Source organism: Lontra canadensis, unplaced genomic scaffold (genome assembly GCF_010015895.1).
Source record: "Lontra canadensis isolate GAN:19392208 unplaced genomic scaffold, GSC_riverotter_1.0 scaffold2, whole genome shotgun sequence".
NCBI classification, from domain to species: domain Eukaryota; kingdom Metazoa; phylum Chordata; class Mammalia; order Carnivora; family Mustelidae; genus Lontra; species Lontra canadensis.
Window position 1 is genome coordinate 37,653,378 of NW_022630996.1, and position 18,289 is coordinate 37,671,666.

At 41.5% G+C, this 18,289-nt stretch overlaps 1 protein-coding gene across 1 annotated transcript in view; it reads right to left on the reverse strand.

Annotated features, from left to right (window-relative positions):
- The window catches only part of ITPRID1 (ITPR interacting domain containing 1), an 84,071-nt gene that overhangs the window by 52,318 nt on the left and 13,464 nt on the right, over positions 1 to 18,289 (reverse strand). The window contains exons 3-7 of the mRNA XM_032872151.1: positions 18,100 to 18,148; positions 17,727 to 17,770; positions 8,110 to 8,161; positions 5,206 to 5,292; positions 2,746 to 2,948 (exon numbers count right to left, since the gene is read on the reverse strand). Coding sequence (XP_032728042.1) covers positions 2,746 to 2,948; positions 5,206 to 5,292; positions 8,110 to 8,161; positions 17,727 to 17,770; positions 18,100 to 18,148 — 435 coding nt within the window. The remainder of the gene's footprint in view (positions 1 to 2,745; positions 2,949 to 5,205; positions 5,293 to 8,109; positions 8,162 to 17,726; positions 17,771 to 18,099; positions 18,149 to 18,289) is intronic.

Consider the following 18,289-nt stretch of genomic DNA (forward strand, 5'->3'; position numbering starts at 1 on the left):
TCTCCACCTACACTGTCACTTAGAGTTTGCAAAGATCATGGAATATGGAGTCAGAAGGCCTGGTTCCAAATCCCAGGTCAACCAATCACTGCAAGTGTGATGTCAGAGTAAATGAATTAATAGAAATATGGTGCCTAGCACCTGTGCCAAGCATATAATAAATGGTCAGTTTCCTCATCTGGAGAAAGAGGGTAATAATACCCATCTATGTGTCCCTCACATCTGTGTAGAAAGCACAATGTTGTACAAATACCAGTAGTTAGAGTTATAAATGTGTAAGTCTCAGGACAGGAATATATTGTCCTCAACCGTCCAAAAGAAAACAACCATTAATGTGAAAATCCATTTGCCTTTTTACATGAACCAGCTCTTCAACTTGTAAGTCTTTCTGGATGGCTCATTTAGGCAATACGCAAATTTTGACTTCATTATCATATGGATGGGACCCAGTGCAGCTAGTGGGACACATTGCCACTTTGAGAGAAAATAGTGAAAAACAGCTTTAGTATCTCCAGATAATAAAACCAAAATGATGGAAAAAAAAACATTTTGCTTTTATTACACAGGCTTTTTCTCAAGCCCAGTGATAGCATGCCAGGTTGCACAGCTCAACAGTGGTCAAGGGTCATGTTGGTGGGTAAGGACGCTGGCCTCTGTTCTGTTGTTTGCACCAGCAGAGCAATGCTACTGACTTTCCCATGAGCATATCCTTCCACCTACCTGCTCCCTTCACCAGAAAGGGGGACAGTGACTACTGATCCTTCTACTTTAAAAACTGTGATAGACTTTTTGCAGAAGATCATGACATTCTTTTAAGACCAAGAGGAACTCTTAGGTTCTGGGTACTTTTAGAAGCATTCTGATTGCATTTTCAGAATGCAATCTTTTTAGTTGAAACTAAATCTTTTTTTTGTGAGCCCCAGGGTATGACTGAATCATAATTGTACTTCTATGATTGTCTTAACATCCATCCCATAGCAGAATTTTTATACTTAGACCAAGATAAAATCTATCCATTTAACTGGTTAAGTTAATTCAAAGAACACCATCTTGTGGTATTAGATGTATGGGAGTTTTTTGTTTTGTTTTGTTTTGTTTTGTTTCTTGTTTGTTTGTTTTTGCCTTTGGGGAGATTGAGCAATGAACCAATTGATTGTCATCCCTTTGAATTTGAAGCTATTTTAGTGACTCTGAATGAGACATACTTTCCCTTCTGTTTCTAGAAGAATCAACTAATTTTATTATTGCTTGTTTTACATTTGACCATCTCAGTTTTCTTGAATCAAAAGTGTCCAGGTAAGTGTTCAGTGAGAACAGTTAGTGTGCATTATTAGCACAGTGTTGATGGTGGAAATAAGAGTAGGGGCACAATCACAAGACTAGGGACCATGTCTGGGGTCTTCTATAATCCGTGTGTCAATTTCAACTGCAAAATGTTTACTTCACAGCTCAGGTCATACACTCCCCAAATAACAAGAAGTGTTGTTATTGTCTCCAAAAAAAGAATTGATCTAAGAACTTGCATCTCCCTACGGCTTGGAGGACGAGACCACAAAGGATACTAATTTCCTCTAAAAGGTAAAGAAACATGGCATTGCAACACCTTCGGGGATATATATATACTCTTTTTTAAAAAATTGCAGCTGAGATTTGAGACCCATTTCACCCACATGAAAATGGGGAAACAGAGACTAAAATGAAAAATCTGAGATATTTGTTTGAGAAAAACACTTTATCTCACTTGACTTTCATGAATTTATTTAAAGAATGTATTTCAGAAACAGAATTTTGGCATTTTCTCCAGTCCAGAATTCTGCTAACTCTATCTCATGGAAGAGATGCTCTTCAATGCTCCTCCAAGAGGGGGTTTCGTATTTAAATAATTTTGAAAATGCTGCCTGGTATCTTCTCTAGGAGATTGAGAGTGCACTTGGGCATATTAAGCAAATTCTGAAGTAAATAAACCTGTTCAACTGCCAGGTATCTTTCCCCCAAGTTACTTGAGCATAGTACAAACGCTCCAAAGAACATTCTGGTAATCTCCTAGAGAAAAGTATTCCATTGACCACCAGTTGGGGGAAAAAAAAATAGCAGCATGCATGATAATGAAGAGGGTTAGGCAGAGTTAGTCCACAAATCTGGAGATGTGACAGTTTCACACCTACCACTTATAGCTCATAGTGGAATAAGAAATGTTCCTAGCCTCAGACAAGAGGAAATTAAGGTTTTACCTTGTGACTGGTGATAAGATTTGTCAGCTCCTGGTTCCTCTGCCCCTGGGGTATGTGATTATGGTATATACTAGTGCTGTTCAGTGGTATGGCTTTTTTTTTTTTTTCCTGGACATATGGTGAGATGGCACATTCTTAACCCTTTAGAGTTAAGTGTGGCCATGTGACTGATTATGGACAAATAAATCTGACAATGATATCACTGGGTAAATTCTGAGCAGAAAGAGGTAAGAGACAAGTATGACTCTTCATTTCTACCTTTTCTTTGTTATTGCAACCAGTGACATTCCAGATGACAGGGCCAAGTCCACATAGGAGGACAACATGGAGATATTTCCTTTCCCCAAAACACTCACATGAACCTGCAGCAGACACTTCTCTGTTCTAGGCTGCTGCAAGAGAGGGGCGATTGCTACAGCACACATTTTCCAGAGAGTTCCTCCTGATACTGTGGCTCTCATCTGGACACTCAGCCCCCTTGCTGAGATTCGGAAACCAAGCAGCCCCCACTTACTGTACAAGTCAGGGTTCTCAATGTTCATTCGCTGCTTTTGAGCTTCAAGGAAGACCCGGATGTTGATTCCTCTGGCGGCTGAACTACAACCCAGGAATCTGGCTGGGACTTGTGTGCAGGTGTCGGGCTCATCTGCACCAAACCCCAGATCCAAGAGAATCTCCACCGGATCTTCTTCCCAAAATTCCAGCCATTCAGGAATGCTGTGGTAAAAATATGAATATCTTTATCCGGTAACAGTTCGCTTAACAAAATCTGGTCTTTTTTCTAGTCACCTGCCCTTCCTGCCCCCACTCCTGCCCCCGTCTTCCAGAAACTGAGTAAAGAGGAATCTAAATAGACAACAAGATGGTGTGTCTACCAGAGCTCATACGTACTTATTTAAGGGACAGTCCATCACTTCCACTCAGGGACTGCTTGTCTGTACTTCCTGTGCAAGAGCCATGAGTTTATTTGCCTGACTTTCCATTTCATAATAGGCAAATGTTACATTAGGTAGGGCAGGGAGATTGTGGGTCAGAAGCCAGAAGCGATACACTGATAACCACAAAGAAATGGTAGTTTATGGCAATAGGAAACAGAAGAAAAAAAAAAAACACAAAAACCTGTAGGGAGTGGAACTCAAAAAAGAATGTTTTTAAAGAGAATCAATCTGGGAGCCTCATCAGCTACACAGATCTGCTGACCATAGTGCGAAATGCAGACTTCAAGGACTGATACAAGGAATGATTTTCAGTCCCAAAGTAGAATTAAAATATGTTCTGTTTTTTTGTTTTTTGGGTTTTTTTTTTTTGGACATGGGTGAGAAATAAGACATGGTTTCTTCAAATTGTTTGACTCAGTTTTGGCTTCGTTTGATTTAGTTTTGGCTTAGTTTGACTCAGTTTATTATTATTAAAATAATAAACTTTGGTTATCTGGAAATTCTATTTATGTCTACCAACTCTTCCCAATTATTGACCTTCTCCTTGGTGACTGTGCTCTTGACCTTTTAGAACTCATGGACCGTATGGGAAGCAGAACTTTTGATAAGGTTTTCCTAGGTTTGCTTATCTCTTTTGTTGCAAGTCCCTGTTTGCCTATACTTTCCACGCAACCCTAAGGAGTTTATTTGAGATAGTTTGGGTGATTTACTTTCATGACTTCATCATTTAAATTGGATTAATTACAATTCATTTATTTAGCCATTCACACATTGAGCAACAGTCACCTGTAGTCTCCCTGGGCAGTCCCAGTTACCACACATTACCCAACATCACGTTCACACTTTCTTATGTAACATAGAGATAGGGTGCTTTGCCTCCCGATTCGATCAAGGAAGAAAAGACAAGCCAAAAACTCTCACTGGAGGGCTTAAATGGCTGAGGTTGGATATCCTAATCATTGGAATAACTGGAGAACAGGGGTACCAATCCCTTGATATCTTTTTTTAATTTTTAATTATTATTATTTTTTTAATAAACATATAATATATAATTAGCCCCAAGGGTACAGGTCTGTGAATCGCCAGGTTTACACACTTCACAACACTCACCATAGCACATACCCTCCCCAATGTCCATAACCCCACCACCCTCTCCCTGCCCCCCTCCCCCCATCCCTTGATATCTTAACATAAAAAAGTTTCAAGGGAGAAAAAAATTCTTGCAAGAAGTCTAAATTGCATCTGAAAGGTTTAATCTGTGATCATATTGACCTAATTGTACACATTTTTATCCTGCCCATTTATACAAATATTTATTAAACATTTATCACATTCTATGCTCTCTGTTAGTCACCCATGGCACAAAAAGGAACAGGGCATAGTTCTGCCTTTCAGAGGCTTACAACCTCATGTCTAAGAATGTATTTATTGATTGATTTGTCACTAAACATATTTTTAATATCATTAACTCTTCTTATTTATATTTAATTATGCAAGAAACACATACATATATTCACCTTGTTAAAAAATTATTATATTATACATAAAGCTCTCTTTCCCCTTAGCCATTACACCTATCAATCCTGACTCCTTTCCTGCTAAATTTATATTTATCTTTCTAGATATTTTTCTGTTACATATATACTTTTTAGTTGTCACTGCTTCACTCTATAAATAGTAGCATACTCTATGTATCTTTCCACATCTTGCTTTTTTCCTCTGAAAAATATGACTCAAAGATTGTTCTAAGTTAATGTATATAGTTCTCTCTGCCTATTCCTTTTATCATTGTATAGAATTCCATAAAATGGGTTGGACAATGGTCTGTTTGGCCATCTCCCCATGGACAGATATTTAGTTCGATGTCACTGAATCTTTTACCTTGTTCTTGCAAGTTGGAATTTTGAAAATCCTTTATTCATTCTCTCATCTGTTCATTCAGCAAGTTATTTCTCAAGGGCCTATTTATAATTTCATAAAATCCACTGCCACACCGAATGATTTCTCTGGTTGACAAGTGCCTGGAAATCACATACCTTTGTGGGAGACTTGCAGCAGAATGGCAAGAGTTGAAACTGGTCCCTCTGGAAAGGGTGGGAGTTTCTGAAAACGGATGCAGAGATCTACAGTCGGGGAAAATACCAACGATGAGATGTGTTGATTTAGATAGTCCCCTGGGAGATCATTGTGAATCTTTCCCTTCCAGGGCGAACATTTGCATTTCCTCCTCATTTCTAATAATCCCATAATGGCCACACCTTTGGGGAAGAGAGAGCATGCAGTGGAGAAGCTGCTCCTCTTTCCAAGAGTGTCTTGTTACAGAAGGTGTGAGAATTTAAGTGTTAGGTGCCCGCTAGTGCTCATTATAAAGGTGACAGAATGTCTCACTTTTGACAGATGGCAAATCATTGGGGAACCTTTCAGGAACAGAGCTCTGCTAGGCACCAACTTTCTGAAGAAGTTAAAATTGTGTGGTGAAAGAGGTACGGCGAGCTGTCACTGACATGACTCTGTCTTAATTCCCATAATGGTGAAGGGTTCCATATTTCACGGTTCACAATCTTTCAGTGCTGTCTCCCGGGCTCCAGGGGCCATCCATATGCAATAGTAACCAACTCTTCTACTACCACAAAAAAAAGTATCACTCTATCCAAAGAGGCCTGCCTTGCAAGTCCTTTGGAAGCACTTCCAAACAGAATGAAACCCTGTTGTCACATAGTTCAGTGTTACAGAGCTCGGATATAGCATCGACACATCCATCCTCATCAGTCATAACAGCCAGGAGGCACGAGATTGGAATTAAGTAAAGAACACCATGTAGATATCAAGTTTCCCTAAGAGACCAAGTTGTCTTGAATTTGCCTTAGTCCCCGTCCCACAGGTAGTCAGAATAGCTGGTTTTTGCCTCTTCGTTCAATTGCTTCTCCACATTAAGGTGGAGAAAGTATATGTTTCTGAACAATAAAGACTCTGGTTTTAACAGATGGTTGAGTTTGCTGGGAGCCCTGAAGAGATGCAGAAGATATCCTTTTATTTATTGCCTCCCCTCAGCTTGTATTAAGCCTGCCATATTTCTGTTTCATTCTGGGTTTGAGGATCACGCCTCCCTTTGTAACGTTCATCAGAGCCACTCAGAAACTGTGCAGGCCTAGGATCCAGGAGAATCCCTGTATAGTCACGGTTCTAAGCAAACCAGGAGAGCAGGAGTAAGTCACTGACCTTGGCTTTCATTTTCCTCTTCAACAAAATTTCCTCTTCAAAAAAAGTTGCCTGAGAGACTTCTGGGGTCCCTTAGGGCTCTCTGATTCTGTGGGCAACAAATATAGCTAATCTGCTAAGAGGGGAAAACTGATAAAGTAGCATTTTGATTGTGAATTGGTGGGACTCACAGGGAGACAGTATTGAATATTTGGTCTTCAATGAGTTGAGATTATCTTGAAAATGCAAGGGTGGCTGAGGCATGGGAGCAGAGTTCCCAACCTCAAAAAGCTCGCAGTCTATGCCAGTGGTTCTTAAACCAGAATGTTTCTCAGAATCATCTGAAGGGTTTGCAAAAACACAGATTTCTGAACCCTACTTCCAGATTCCCTGACTCAGAGTGTCTGGGATGGGCCTCAAAAATTCTCAAGGCTATTAAGTTTTGAGGTAATGCTGTTTTCCCCACTGTCAGGCACCACCTTGAGACTTAGTCTACCCTCATATTAAGAGATTCTCACTGCTTTCTACCTGTAACATTGGAAATCTTATGCGCAGGTGACCCTTGAACAACATGGGGGCTAGGGGCACTGACCCCCACCATAGTCAAAAATCTATGTATAAGTTTGGACTCGCGGATACTTAATGACTAATAACCTACTGTTGACCGAAAACCTTACTGAGAAGAGTCAACTAGCACATATTTTATATGTCATATACAAAAAATTGTCCTTACAATAAAGTAACTAGAGAAAAGAGAACGTTATGAAGAAAATCAAAAGGAAAACACATTTATAGTACTGTATTCTACTTATAAAAAATCTGCATAGCAAAATACGTCAGTTGGAGAAGGACAAATACCATGTGATTTCACTCATATGTGGAACTGAAGACACAGAACAAATGAACAAACAAAGGAAAAAAAGATAAACATAAAGTCCCAGACTCTTATATATAGGGCAGGTGAGTGCCAGGAAGGGTGAAAGAGAATTAAGAGTATGCTTATCTTGATGAGCACTGAGAAATGTAGAGAATTAGTGAGTCGTTACATTGTACACCAAAAACCAAAACTGTGCGGTAATTATACTTGAATTTGAAAAGAAGTCTGCATGTAGGTGGACCCACACAGTTCAAAGCCATGTTGTTCAGAAGTCAACTGTCTTATTGCCCAGTGAAGAGCATGGTGATGAACAACACTGACAATGTGAGAATACGAAAGCTCCTCTTTCATGAACAGGTATTTCTGGACAGTTGTCTTATAGTCAAATGCCTTTTATGCATGTGTTTTCTTTTTCTTTTTTTTTAAGATTTTATTTATTTACTTGAGAGAGAGAGAGAAAGAGAGAGAGAACATGAGAGGAGAGGGTCAGAGGGAGAAGCAGACTCCCTGCTGAGCAGGGAGCCTGATGTGGGACTCGATCCTGGGACTCCAGGATCATGATCTGAGTTGAAGGTGGTCGCTTAACCAAATGAACTACCCAGGCACCCCATGCATGTGTTTTAATTAAATTCCTTCCCCACCCCCATGCCAGCGTTCGTTGATTGAATTTGCTCACCCGTTTATGACACTGAAAGAACCTCTATCTCTCTCAAGGGTCGTGAAAGCATTGTAGGTGCTGTGGCTAAACCAGTGACAAGATCCCAAGCTCCATGGTGGTATTAAGAAGTCTCCTCACTTCCATTTCATTTGTGAAAGATGTGGCTCTAAAATACTAGAGTGAAACCACACGGGTCCCACCACCTACCTCATGTAGTCCTTCACGGCCATGTGCACCATTTCTTGTTCATGTAAAGAAACTGTAACAAAGAAAGATTGGAATTAATCAAAGCCTCATTTCTTATAAGGAGCTTCATTTCCTTTAAGATAGAAGATTTTCTGGTCCTCGTCTGAATGAAGATAGGATTGATTTCCGTATCTGAGATGGTATCAGCATGAGGTAGAAGGCATCCCTGCAGCGAATAAGACAGAATGTAATTAATGGCTAAATGGTGTAACAACCACGTGAAGAAATGTACTTGTTCAGTCAAGATGGAAGTCGGTGGCAAAGGAAGTAGCCTGCGAAGGTTTCATGGAGAAACTGGTACGTGTCTTGGATTTTTAAGAAGGGGTAGAATTTGATAGATGGAAAAGAGGTGTGGCCAAGCACAAAGTGTGTCTGTAGCAAGTCTGATGAGAGCATAGAGCATTTTGGAAGACTCACTCGAGGTCCACAAGATGAAGGAGTGAGTGTGGGGACAAGCAAAAGGATACACGGAGGACCCCACAGTTGTCCAGCACCCGCCACGCATTTCTATCTCCTAATCCTCATGACAGTCTTAAATTTAGGACCTATCCTGATTTTTCAGATTAGGAAGCAGACTCACAGGAGTCGAGTAATGAGCCCAGGATCACGCAGTCAAAAGTAGCAGATCTGGGAATACATCGTCACCTTGGTGATTGATTATAGCAATAACAGTATCATTTATTTAATGTTAACTTTATAGGAGACAGTGGGCTAAGCATGTTGCATGCACCGTCCCTTTTAATTCGTACGGCAAATCTATGAAATAGGTATTATGAATCCCCACTTAACAGAGAAGCAAACTGAGGCTCAGAGAGATTAAATGTATTCCGCACGGCCAGCAGGATACCACAGCTTATTTTTATTTGTTGCTGTTGTTTCTTTTCAAAACACCACACTGCCAACAGCATGTCCGTAGCTTATTTGAAAACCAGAAAGAGGAGTTTATATGTATGTGTCGGGACATGGATTTTGAGCACACAAATAAATGTGAGAGAGACGATGCCGACAGTCCATTTGTCTGGTTAGTGGTGCTGAAGACAGACTAGAAGAGCTCAGTACTGGGAGGCTCCAGAATGAGCCGTGGCAGCCTTCAGGATCTGTGTCATGATGTAATGCTGCGGTAGCAGACGTATGCAGAGGGAAACCTTCAGAACATGGGCCAGTTCCTCCGAAAGTTCACCAGCCTTCTCATTTCCTCTCACAGTGGCTTTTTCTGGGTGCGAATGTGTGACATGTATAAAACTGGAAATGTCGCCACCCAGCACTCCCGTAAGAACGTATAAAATTTTCGCTGTAAGAAATACATGCAGGTGGGGAGAAATTTTAGAAAAACAAGCCTAAATGATTGAAACATTAAAAAAAAAAAAAGGTTGAAAATAATAAAGGGCTCCTCAGTCTAGAGCCAGAGTTCTTGTCTGGGTAGGATACTACGAACAGATCTCTAGGTATCTGTGACCTTGCCTCTGAGTGCCAAATTTTGAGGGTGGAGATAAGAACATGTGTAGTTTCCAGTTGTTTTTTCAAAGGCTCAGTGACCCTGCTGAATGGGACAAGAACAGTGGTCTAGAAAGATAAAGACTTGAAGCATATCATGAGGTATGCGCAGACAGTGAGTTCTTAACTAAGCCCAGAACATACAACTACAGTTTTAAAAGGTAGCGAGGGTGCAGTTTCCATGAATGTCTGCCCTATGGAACAAATAGAACTCTGTCGCCTGAGAGTCACAGGGAGTGAAAAACATAAACCCATGATGTGCCTTTCCAGCGCTGGGACCAAGCAGTTGAGAGTCTCACAAGACAGAATGAAAGTATTATTCCTTGCCTGTTGGAGTGTTTGTTGGGTTTTAGTTTAGTTCAGTTGTTGTTGTTGTTTTCCCACTTTGCTAATTTGTAAGATAAACTTCCTGGGGTTGTCAGGGTTGGGTCCTTGTTCCCTCTGTCCCTTTTCAATGATGAACCTGAACCAAGAGGCACCAGCTGGCGGCCCAGTTCTCGCCAGTCCTGGGATTCCTAGAATTTCCTTACAACTCCAAGATAGGACAGCGTCAGCCCAGATCTCTTCGGAAAGCAATGCATCGGAGGCCACATGTGCAGCAAACATGTGCAGTCTCCATCCTACTCACTTGGTTCATTAGCGGTTATCCACCTGGCTCCCGGGAGCATTTGAGTCTGCTGCCTCTGAGCACAGGAATTTGACACCTAGGGAATGCCACCACGGGACAGACAAACTGTTCCTGGTACCCTGCATTTCCTCAAGCTTCTGTAGGCATAGTGCTCCAGGCTGAAAGCGAGACACCTGTGAAGTGTGCCTGTATCCATCCCATAAGGCCTTGTCTGCTAGGGTCTCCTTACCTCCTTCTTGTGTCTCTAATGGTTCGGTCTCAATATTTTTCTCCAATTTTTTTTTTCCTTCTATGACAGTCTTAGTAGGTTTTTAAAACCAGATTTTACTCTTTAAAAGCAATGGTGGATGGATGATGCAAAAGGAAAGAAAGAAAGAAAGAAAGAAAGAAAGAAAGACAGAAGAAAGAAAGAAAAAAAAAATAATAATAATGTCCTCCTCTCCCCAAGGCTCAAGGCTCATAAGGGTTGAGTTGGAAGAGAATCAAAGTGAGAAAAAAGTCCTCCGCTTTACTTTACTACATCCCATCGCATGGGTTAAAATGCCAGTTCTGAGTCTCCAGCCGCCCTCCCGACTGTGAGGTGGACTTCTGCCATCTGAGGCAGCAGACACCACACTTAACCCTGCAAACTGTATTACTGTGGAAGATGTAGTGAGATATGCAGAAGGCACTAATTAGCACCTTTATTGGCTTAGAAAGCATTTTTTATTTTGGTTTTCCTAAGCATTTCTGACTGATTCATGGAAGACATTTGGTTCTTTGGAATATCGTCCAATAGACTAATCAAATTACATTTTCACAGGGCTCTAAAATAATAGCATTCTGCAGCTTTCTGTATATTTAACTCCTGCATGACCAAGACGCGGAGCAGAGGCCCTCAGCAGCGTTTATTTCTCCCAGTTTGTTCATGATTTCAATCTACACTCTTACAAAATAAAAGATTCTTCCTTCTCCCTGACACTCAGCCTCAAGACCTTGAAGCCAACCATACTCTGCTCTTCTCCGCTCGCCTAGCTGCTTATTTCCCGGATGCAGCTGACTCCTCCTTTCTCTTCCAGCATGGAGCCCCAGCCCCAGAGACCTCAAGCCTGAGTTCTCAACAGCGTCTTCCCAAGATGTGCCCCTTCTTTCCTCTTGCCAAGATAAACAGCGGAATCTGTCATCTTTCTCCTCAGAAACCATTCATAACTCACTCTAATAGACATGGCAAGTGTGTAACACGCCTGGTTCAATTCCCCAGCGCTGCACCTATGGCAACTATCACTAATTATTCATGACCTTCTGTTCAGGTGAACAAAGATACAGTCTTGAAATCCTCCTAACACAGACCCCAGTAACGACTACCTCTCCTTTGACTAGAACCTGAAATGATCGTCATACATCAAGTGTGGTTCTCTCTTTCTGGATTTTAAGGCGTTTACAACCAGACAACACCCTATTTACCAGAAGAATTTCCACCTTTGTTCCCCAGCATGAAGCCATTTCTCTAGTCTGACCGCCTTCTATATGCTTTCCTGCACACATTTGGTTTTCTTTTCATTCTGTGCCTTTATTCTAGCTTCTTGAACCAAGTGACATTGTCTTCCTTTGCCTCTTTGTTTTTTTTTTTTTCAGAACCACATTGCTCTTTGACTAGCTCAAGTCACTCTTCTTTGAAGATTTCCCAATCTGACTCACATCAGCTTCATTATGGACCAGTTGTACGAAGGTCTTTTGTTGACTAGCTTTGGGGAAATCAGATGTGTTAGAGATTGTTCCTACCTCAGCGGGATTTACAATTTTGTTAGTGAGGCCGCTCGTATCCCTAATAATTTGAGGAAGCACGGACCAAGTACCGTATGGGTAGAACCCAGCACGGATGTGGCAGGTGTGCAGAAGAGAACTTGAGGCTCTTAGTGCAGGTGTCAGGAAGCCCCTTATAGAGAATGGGGGACCTGAGGCATGGCTCAAAAGAAGGCGAGAGGAGAACAGAACAAGAAAGACTTTAAGCAGGAGGAGGCATTGGATGAAGAAAGATGAAGCATCGGGATGGCAATGAAAGGGGATAAGACAAGAGGGTCTTGTGAAACATGGGCACAGTTATGTTAAGATTGCAACGGTCCTGGGAAGTCAGAGTGACATATGTAAGAGCAGGGGCCATGCATTCTACATCTTTGTATTCTCCACCAGCACAGTGCTTTCTTTTTTTAGAGAGACAGTGTGTGCAGAGGGAGAGATAATCCCAAGCAGACTGCATGCCCAGTGGAGAGCCCAACATGGGGCTTGATCTCACGACACTGAGATCATGACCTGAGCTGAAATCAAGGTCAGATCCTCAACTGACTGAGCCACCCAGGTGCCTCTCTACCGGCACAGTTCTTGGCTCTGGGTGCTTTTGTTTGATAAGCATTAAAGGAGCATCTCTTATGTTCTACTGGATTTGCATCGACCTCATCTTATAGGCCACAGATTTTAGAATTTGATTTTGTAGTTCTTATTGAATAAATTCCTTCTGGAAAGGTATAACTTTATTGCTCAAGGACCTCTCTGGGGATTGGAGAAGAAATATCTAAATATCAAAAGGACATATGAATTAACCACCTGCCAAGTAATCAATGGATCCAAGGCGATCTTTGACAAAAGCTTTTTTTTTCTGTAAACATAGGATCTGTTTTTTCTCCCCTCACAGTTATGCGTGGCTATGTTATTAAACAAGCACACATTTTATAAAGCTCCCCAGTGACACAGGCATTCATGTAGGTGTCTGTCCCAGCAGGGTAACTCCAATGTACTCTCACAAGACAAAGGTGTCGAAGTCTAATTTGTTTCCCGGTGGTGGAAATGGGCTTGTCAAAAACCAACTCCTCTCCCTAGGCTTTCTTATACACAAATATGGAATCTGGGATTAGGAAGAATCAGCAGCCTAAGACAGGCCTTCACATCCATGACCATGTACCGTTTAGCACCCCAATTGACCTCAAAGAGGTTCCAACTGTCCGTTGTGTTTGTGGTTATAGGAATGTCCACAGATCCTCAGAGAGCACAAACTGAGAGTCAAACTTGTGTTTGCTTATGTTGTTGGTGACAATATGAGAAGCTGATCTGCACCAGGGGTGGTGGTTCTCAGAAATGTAAAAGCCAAAAAATGGAAGGATGCCCATAAGGGTCTTCCCTGTAAGTCACGCATGTGCACTGAGCAGACAAGGCTCTGGAGATACTAAGAAGACTGCCAGACCACTCAGCCAAGATGGCCAATATTTGTCAGAAGACAGGACAGACAGTGAGACACCATCCTTTGTGAAAATACTTCAGTGAGTCATGGGAGGCAAGCAGCCAACCAACTTTCTTGTGGCTTTTCAGAGGAATTATTTGATGCACCTTTTTTTTTTTTGAGCTCCAGATATGATCATTTTACATTTCCAAAGACACTACTCAATTGACATAAAAAAATTAGTTCTACTCTAAAAAATGTAAATTCTGGAGGACTGTGTTGTGGCTCTGAAGACAGGTGCATCAGAGCCAGATGACCTGGAGAGAGAAGTACACGCCAGTAAACTCGGCCACAATGCTCACCCTCTGACTTTCCTCTCAGGGCGATAGATGCAGGCCTTGCTTTCCTGCTGGGGGCTCCCGTGCGTAGCACACAGAGTAAATGACCTGGGCCTCTGGAGAGGCAATGTGGCTACTGAGTCAGACAGATCCAAATTCAAATCTTGACCCCCTTACCTACTCACTGGCCTACTTTGGGCAAGTTACTTAACCTTTCTGAGTCTCATTTTTCTGCTTGCAAAAGTTAGTGACTGTAATTTTTACCTTGGGAGATCTCGGTTTGGGTAAATGAGATAATATAGGTGAGGTACCTAGGCTGTGTGCCCTTCACACATATTCCTTTCTCTCCCCTCTTAGTTCTCCTGACAAAGATGCTGAAGTGGCCAGGGTTAAGGCTTTCATCTAGCATAATGGTACTGAGCACAATGGGAAATGGGCCAGCCAGATTCTAGGGTTTTTTTGCTGGTTTTTTTGCTTGTTTTTTTGTTTTTGTTTTTTAAGGATTTTACTTATTTATTTGACAGACAGAGATCAAGTAGGCAGAGAGGCAGGCAGAGAGAGAGAGGGAAGCAGGCTCCCCGTTGAGCAGAGAGCCCGGTGCGGGACTGGATCCCAAGACCCTGAGATCATGACCTGAGCCGAAGGCAGAGGCTTTAACCCACTGAGCCACTCAGGCGCCCCGGGCCAGATTCTAGTTTAATAAAAATGAGACTTTAGGTGGCCACAGAGCAGCATGAAAGCCAGAGTCACCATAGAAGTCCAACACCCCAACTTGGCCATCTCTAAACTCACCGGGAATTCAGCAATAGGACTCCTAAAGCCTTATGTCAACTACCCCCTCCCCATTTTATTTGGGACTCAGTCCAAGATCAGGAGGCCACTAGAATGCTTCCTATAGAGGGCCCTGTGTCATCTATAAGATGAGCAGCCACTTGGATCTGGTTGCTGCTTCATTGTATGAAGGGCTCAGGCATGATCAATGAGGAAAACCAGCCTTAGAATACATTCTACTTGTACTGGGTTGAATCAAACTTCTGTATCAGAAATCTTATTTTATTTTTAAAAAAATTTTTTAAGATTTTATTTATTTTTTTTTGAGAGAAGAGAGAGAGAGAGAGCGCACAAGTGGGGTAAGGGGCAGAGAGAGAAGCAGACTCCCCTCCAAGCAGGAAGCCTGATGTGGGACTCGATCCCAGGACCCCGAGATCATGACTTGAGTTGAAGGCAGATGCTTAACTGACTGAGCCACCCAGGCACCCCTGAAATCTCATTTTAGAATGTGTCTTTTATTTAGAAATAGGGTTTTTGTAGATATAATTAGTAAAGGTGAGGTCATACTGGATTAGGGTGGGTCTTATGTCCTTATGAAAAGACAAACACTTTCCCCCCACAGGGAGAAGCAGCTGTGTGGAGATGGAGGCAGAGAACGGAGGACTGTCACCACAAGCCAAGGAATGCCCAGAATTTCCGGGAGCCACCTGCCGCTAGGAAGAGGCAAGGGAGGATTCTTCTCTAGACCCTTCAGAGAGTGAATGAACTTATCACCACACCTTGATTTCAGACTTCCAGCCTCCAGAACTGTGAGAGAATAAATTTCTGTTCAAAGCCACCAAGTCAGTGGTAATTTGGTACGGCGTCCCTAGGAACGAATGTACCACTCTGGGTCATGCTAGGATTGCACGTGTTGTTCTGGGATTTTCCCTCAGGTCGTGACCCCTCTTTTCTCTTCTCTTCAGTTTCTTTTCATCTCACCACAGTTTTTCTCCTTGCCATCCTCACCACAACCAGCTTGTCCTGTTCTAGCTTCCACATGTTTTCAGTATGACCGCTGGCTTCTCTGAACTCCTCATTTATTGGTCTCATAGTGGCTGTGACCAGCACGCAGAGGGCTGATAGGACGCTGGGCTTCGAGTTCCTCTGCCCCCTTCTAACCGGCTGGGCCCCCAAGTCACTGTGCTTGATCACTCTGTGGCCCAGAATCTTCATCTGCAAAGCTCAGATGAATACCAGCCTTGATCCCACACAGGTTACTGAGTTTAAAATATGATAGATCATAAAGAGCTTTGTAAAAGTGAAGGCTCAATTAAACTTGTAAGAGGCTACTCCATTATTATTAAAACCCTCGCTGAAGATAAAGGACCTGGCAAGTGGGAACTGTGCATTTCTGCTGGGCTAGCCCTTCTTTCCTCCAGCTTTGCACCTCCTGTCTGTGCCTTTACACTTCATCGACTTGATTCAGAGGTGGAAAGACCATGGTGTCTCATGGTGTCTCTTTCTGGGAAGTGAAGCTTTTAATAATACAGTTACTGACAACCCCAGAGTTAGTACCAGGCCTCCCACCATGCCCTGGGCAAGATGAAACATCAGGGGGATCTGACATCTCATCCTGGCTACATTTCTCAAGTCCTTGTCTTCCTTTCCCTTCCCTTCCCTTCTTTTTCCCTTTTCCTTTCCTTTCTTTTCCTTTCCTTTCCTTTCCTTTCCTTTCCTTTCCTTTCCTTTCCTTTCCTTTCTTTCTTCCTTCCTTTCTTTCTTTTTCAAGATTTTATTTTTAAGTAATAAATACCCAGTGTGGGCCTAGAACTCACAACCCCAAGATCAAGTCACATGCTCTACCAATGAAGCCAGCCAGGCACCCCAAGTTCTTGCCTTTTCTTGATTCTCTACTACTATAAATAGAGAATTCAGTTTATTGGCAAACATCTTCAGAGATTTGGGGATCGTGGAAATTTTATATTTAAAAAAAAATAAAGAAGCTTGGAGAAAGAGGAAATTTCAATGATATACTTGGTTTTTTGTTTTTATTTTCAGTAAAAAAAAAAAAAAGTCTAAATTTAAGCTAGTTTGTAGCCAGTGGTCAATCTTAATTTAAGATGTCAGTGAAGGAAGTGAAATAATTAAAACCAGCCAAGTAAGTAACCAGTAGACTAATAGTTTTCCCCTCTAATCATTAAACTCCTAATTTATGTCATTTTTTTACATACATTATTTATGGTGTTTCCTCAGTTTTAAAACACGCATTTTGTCACATTTTAACATCTATGAAATTAGGAAGTGTCTTGTAGTCAGTGTTGCCTTTCATTTATAATTGCCAGGGCTTGCTGTTTCATTTTCCTGAGTAGTACTTAATATGTGAATGTATTTTTCTTCCTTCCTTCCTTCTTTCCTTCCTTCCTTCCTTTCTCTCTCTCTTTTCCTTTCATTTTTAAGTACTCTCTACACCCAAGGTGAGGCTCAAACTCACAACCACAAGATCAAGTGTCACATGTTCCACCAACTAAGCCAGCCAGGGTAGGGGTAGGGGGCACTGTGAGTGTGTCTTATAATTGTATTTCTATGAAATACAGTATTTTCTTTAAAGAATGTGGGAACTGTGAGATCTGCAATTAATTTCTTTTTCTTTTTATAATATTCTTATCAAATCTCAGTGTAACAAGTGTGATACATTCTCTGCGTCAGAAATACATACTTCCACTGTTTGCCATAGAATTCAGTCATCTGTTCTTTTTGAGAACAAATGCACCATTAGAAAGGGAGGATATAATTTTGAGACTGGAGAATAGAAAGAAACTAGATTTAGACATAAAAGTACCATACAGTGAGAGGAAAAGTTAGACAATTGCATTTCCATAATTACATCCTTGCAAAATGTCTTCATAGAACCCAGTGTGTTTTCTGGTAGAGTCTGAGATAATGATGTGGCAGGAGGCCTGGTTTGCAGCCCCACAGGCTGCTGATGACCCCCTATCCTTCCTGAGACTCTGATTTATATATCAAACAAAGCAATTGAGCTGGATGGTTTTTGAGATCCATTACATTTCTAGAAAGCTCTGATAATTCTCATTTTAAGAAGATTTATTCACATAAATGTTTTAATAATTTTACTCAGGTCCACAAAGCCTAAATGCTTCTGGTTCTCTTGTCTTACCAGTGTGGTCGATGACTTGCTGAAAGTTTTCATTTACAGAGACCCTATAAAGAAACAAAAATATTGAGAGTCAAACAATGTGTACAACTCAATTATACTAAATTGCATTTTAATTAAACAGATGAGAGTAAATGCAAAGCTAGGCTTTATTATGGGGGTACTTTTTAAAAGCAATCAACAGCCAGGGACTGGAACAGTATTCTCTTGAGTACTTTCAAATTGATATATAACTTTTGCAATAATAGAGAGATCCTTCATACACTCAGTTAAAATGAAAAGGTAGGCCTGTCTCACCTTGCCCCAGAAGAGTTACCCACATTGTTTTCACAGATTTTTGCAAGAGATATGTATAAAGGCACGAAGAAACACTTACAAGAATCCAGAGTCCAGCCACTGCTGAATACTTGCTTGTTTGGAATCTTCTATGAAGGGGAAAGAAACAGACCATCAATCAAAGCACACCAGCTAAAATAACGCTACCCCATTATCCAGCCACCACCCATAGCTCTATTTCCTACATAGTTAGGCACATGTTCTAGAAGCATATTCAGTTATTTTCCCAA